We start from the raw sequence: 4,449 nt of genomic DNA on the forward strand, positions 1-4,449 counted from the left end.
CTTGCACCTTAATCTTCGCTGTAACTAGGAATTGATGTGTGCGTATGATTCCTAATGCCTAAATCGTTCACACCGACACCTTTAATTTGTTAACCAAGTTCTGAATGATACGTATTGACTAGTTTTTACTAACCGTCCTTAATTCAATTTGGATATATAGATTTAGGAATCGTTTTAATGCAAGCGCTCACGTCTGCACCATCATACCATCATCGTCAACTAAACCCCATGGGTTATCTATATCTATATTACGTATAAAACATGTTACGAGGACAAAATGGTAACTAATCAATTCGGGGAGACCGGTTAAATTACCTCTAGTGACTTTCCAACTGCATCTCAGGCGACTCACAATAAGGATTGCCCAATTAATAACGAGGACAGGAAGGATGTTTGTTCATTCCGGATGAACGTCGTTGCTTCATTATTATTGTATTCGTTCCATCAATTACGTCTTATTACACCATTAATTCGTCCATTAACACAAATGAAACCCACGATTCTCTTCAATACATAATGATAGCAATTGGCGACATTTGATTTGCACTTCTGTATTATAAATTTGGTTCCTAATTGCATTTAAAAACTCTCTCTGGCAGGTAAATCCGTCAATTTCAATTTTGTTTCTTTTTTGTAAATTAGTGGTTCAATTGGGTTGTTAGGGTTCAGCCGATGACATAATGATTGTTCTTTACTTTACTTCGACCCTCTCATAGATTATTAGCCTTGAATTGGTAATTTCCATAATTTTATTAGTTAATTGCATTATTTTTAGGGCTAATTGTTTTTTGTTTTACATCCATTAATCATGTATTTGTCTGTTATATGTCAACAAAAAACTGAGGTCATTAATTCGTTGGAAGTTTGATGTAACGGTGAGCCACATTTTCAGTTTTTGAATACATGCTAAATTACATGCCAAATTAGGTCCAATTTTGTTTGTGTTTATGGTAATCAGGGTGAATCTCCAATTTTTCTCTACTTATGGTAATTCTAATTAGGGTCAAATTTTCAGGTTTAGAGATACACTAATGTCACTGTATGTTGATGGCAACCCTAAGAAGGTGAACAAAAGTGGGAAAAATTATCAAAAGGTAGATGAAGATGATGCGAGAAATCTTAAAAATACACCAATGCCACTTGATGCTGATAATAATTCTAAGATGGTGAAGAAAATTGGGGGAAAATCTCATAAGGAAGATGAAAAATACATGAAAAGTTTTCAAAATACACCGATGTCAATTCATAAACATGGTGGGTTGTTTTAGTTGCATTGGTGGAGGTTCAAAATCATCCAAGAACAAGCCAATTGATGAGTCGGATACTGAAACTGTTGGTATGTGTAATGGCTTTCATTTCTTCATTTATGTACTCTGTATATGCTATAATATTATTTGAACGATTGTTAGTTCCTTGATGATGTGAAACATGCATTGATTCTTGTTAATTTTGCATTGATTCTTGTTGAATTTTGTAGTTTGTATGCGTTGTGATCAGTTACGTCATTAGATGATTACGGGTTTTTAGGTCGGTTTTGGGCTAAAACCGAATCAAAACTGAAAATTCGGTTTCTGGATTTTAAAAAGCGTAAGGTTCCGGGTTTTTTCGGGTTGGGTGGAATTTGGGCCGAAACCGTACAAAAAACCGAAAATTCGGTTTTTGAATTTTGAAAGAAGTTCAGTTCCGGGTTTTTGGTTTCGGTCGGTTTTAGGCTAAAACGGAATTAAAAACCCAAAATTCGCTATTTAAATTTTTGATAACTGTTCGGTTTCGGGTTTTTGGTCCGACTTCGCTTTTAATTTTTCTTGGTTTTGTCATTTGATATTGAAAATTTTGGGCAAAAAATATAATCGAAAACTGAAACTTTGGTTAATGATTTTTTGAATACCGTTCGATTTTATTGGTTTGGGTTAGGTTTTGGTCCTTTCTGGTTTTGTCATTTGAGTTTGAAATTTTTGGGTCGAAAGTTTTTTTTTGCCCATAATGCAAATAAAATGATTATTCTACATTTAGGTTGAAATATTTTAGTTACATATTTTAATGATTAGTTATAAATAACTTTAAATAAAAACAAAATGAAAGTTCAAAAAATTCGGTTCGGTTTTAATCACATGTAAAACTAAAACCGAACCGTAAGTTCGATTTTACAGAAACATAAAATAAAACTATAGGTTTTGGTTTCGTTAGGTATTTGCTGGTTTTGGATCGGTTTTTAGTTCATATATTTGATTATTTGTCATCACCAGTGACCTCATCAAATGATTACAACTGAAAATTTAAGATCTAGATATCTTTTGGGTTAAGGCGGATTCGGCAAAGTTTATAGAGAGATTTGAAGATACTGGTCAGGTTTATGAAAACAATATTTCTTACAATTTGGATTTATTTTTGTAACTTTATGTTAATGTGTTATATTTTTGTTAGATACAGATTGTGGCTATTAAGCAGTTAGATCCAAACGGAGAACAAGGAGTTAGGGAATTCGTTGTGGAGGTTATGACGTTAAACATGGTGGATCACCCAGATCTTGTGAAACTAAACGGTTATTGTGCTGAGAAAGAACATAGATTGCTGGTGTATGAGTATATGGCTCAAGGCTCGTTAGAGGATCATCTACACGGTATTTATTCACCCTCTAAATTATATTTATTTGCTTAATATTAATTCTTATCGAGTGAAAGACACAAATGGTTTATTTTAGCATCCATAATTAGAAATGTTTTGTCACTAATTTTGAAACATGTAAAGGATCACGGTCTCTAAATGTGAGTTTGTTAAAAGTTTTGATAAATTTTTAGAAGGATGATTTTACCCTTTTGCCAGGTCATCGGGTCCACTGAAAACGACTCGGTTGGAACACTTAAGGGTGTCTCTTAAAAGTTGTTACATATTTTGAAATGGCAATTTTACCCTTTTGCCAGCTCATCAGGCCCACAGAAAACGGCTCGACTGGAACACTAATGGATGCCCTGATATAAGTTTTGTTGAGTTGTTTAAAATGACAATTTTACCTTTTACTGGGTCATCGGCCCACAGAAAGCGGCTCGATTGTTGAATGTTGTCATAAAATTTTAAAATTGAGAACTTTTCCCTTTTGCCAGCTAACCAGGCCCACATAAAATGAATGTCTGTTAACAGTTTTGTTAATTTATTTAAAATGACAAATTTACCCTTTTGTTAGGTCATCGGGCCCACAAAAAATGGCTCGATTGGAACAGTAATGAATGTTTGTTAACTGTTTTGTTAATTTGTTTAAAATGACCGTTTTACCCTTTTGACTACTCATCGGGCCCACAGAAAACGGCTCGATTGGAACAGTAATAAAATATATGTACTTCTTTAATATTAGTTCATATAGAGTAAAACAAACCAATGGTTTATTCTAGGATCCAAATTTAAAAATGTTTACTAATTTTGAAACACGATAACACTTGTGGTCTCTAAATGGATGCTTGTTAAAAGTTTGGTTTAGTTTTTAAATGACTATTTTTACTCTTTTTCCAGGTTATCGGGCCATAAAAAAGGGCTTGATTGGAGCACCAGGGTTAATATTGCAGTTGTTGCAGCAAGAGGGTTGGAATATTTACAAGACAAAATGAAGCCGGTGGTTATATATCGAGATTTGAAAGCTTCAAATATTTTGTTACGTGAGGATTATCATGAAAAGTTATCAGATTTCGGGTTGGAAAGGGTGGGCCCTCTTGGAGGCAAAACTCATGTTACGACTCGAGTTATGGGGACTTACGGGTATTGTGCTCCTGAATATGCAATGACGGGTAAACTCAACTTCTTAAGCAGTATGAGCAAGCCATTAATCGCATTTCTACAAATATTTATGCTTTCAAGGTAATTTTGACCCATTTTATTATAAACGGGTTGATTCGAGTTATGTTTATCTCTAATGGGTCAAAATATAAAAGTTGTGCTATTAAGTCCAAAACTTTCTTATAAAAATCCGTTTTTGGCAGCGTAATTTGTTCTCGTTGATTTTTAAAAAGTTTTAAACCCAAAACTTTAATATACACTCACTGAAAAAAAGCAACATACTTTGTAGTATTATATGATCAAAATTTTGCTACATATATAATACTACATGTGTAGAAATCCATACTTTGTACTTTTATGGTCATGTGCAAACTTAAAGCAATACGAACTGTTTTGGCAATTTTGGCTTCATTTACCACTCATACATTTTAGCATTACTGGCAAATGGCAATTACTACTTTTTTTGGTAAGATGGAGTAGAGTACGTTAAACTCTCTAATTTGTTTTTATTTTTATTTTTTGTAGAAAATTCGGATAAGACGGATTCTTTAAATTCTCATGTTGATTACCCTAGACTCTACTTGATTAATATCTAAAGGATGAATGAACACCTTTTATATTTAATTCTTTAAGCTAAACATTTTGTTTTTCATGGACTTGTAGGCTGAATTTTGTTTGTTTCGT

At 33.2% G+C, this 4,449-nt stretch overlaps 1 protein-coding gene across 1 annotated transcript; it reads left to right on the forward strand.

The window, feature by feature from the left end:
• The first annotated feature begins 1,031 nt into the window (after nt 1-1,031).
• LOC143566443 (putative serine/threonine-protein kinase PBL5) lies at nt 1,032-3,850 on the forward strand. Its single transcript, XM_077053143.1, has 5 exons — nt 1,032-1,218; nt 1,283-1,336; nt 1,498-1,634; nt 2,425-2,600; nt 3,505-3,850. Exons 1-5 carry the CDS (start codon nt 1,032-1,034, stop codon nt 3,848-3,850), a joined length of 900 nt encoding a protein of 299 aa, XP_076909258.1.
• Nucleotides 3,851-4,449: the final 599 nt, after the last annotated feature.

The sequence above is a fragment of the Bidens hawaiensis genome, unplaced genomic scaffold (genome assembly GCF_021521415.1).
Source record: "Bidens hawaiensis isolate Kalapana, Puna unplaced genomic scaffold, B.hawaiensis_p1.1 tig00022890_1, whole genome shotgun sequence".
In the NCBI taxonomy this organism is placed as follows: Eukaryota; Viridiplantae; Streptophyta; class Magnoliopsida; order Asterales; family Asteraceae; genus Bidens; species Bidens hawaiensis.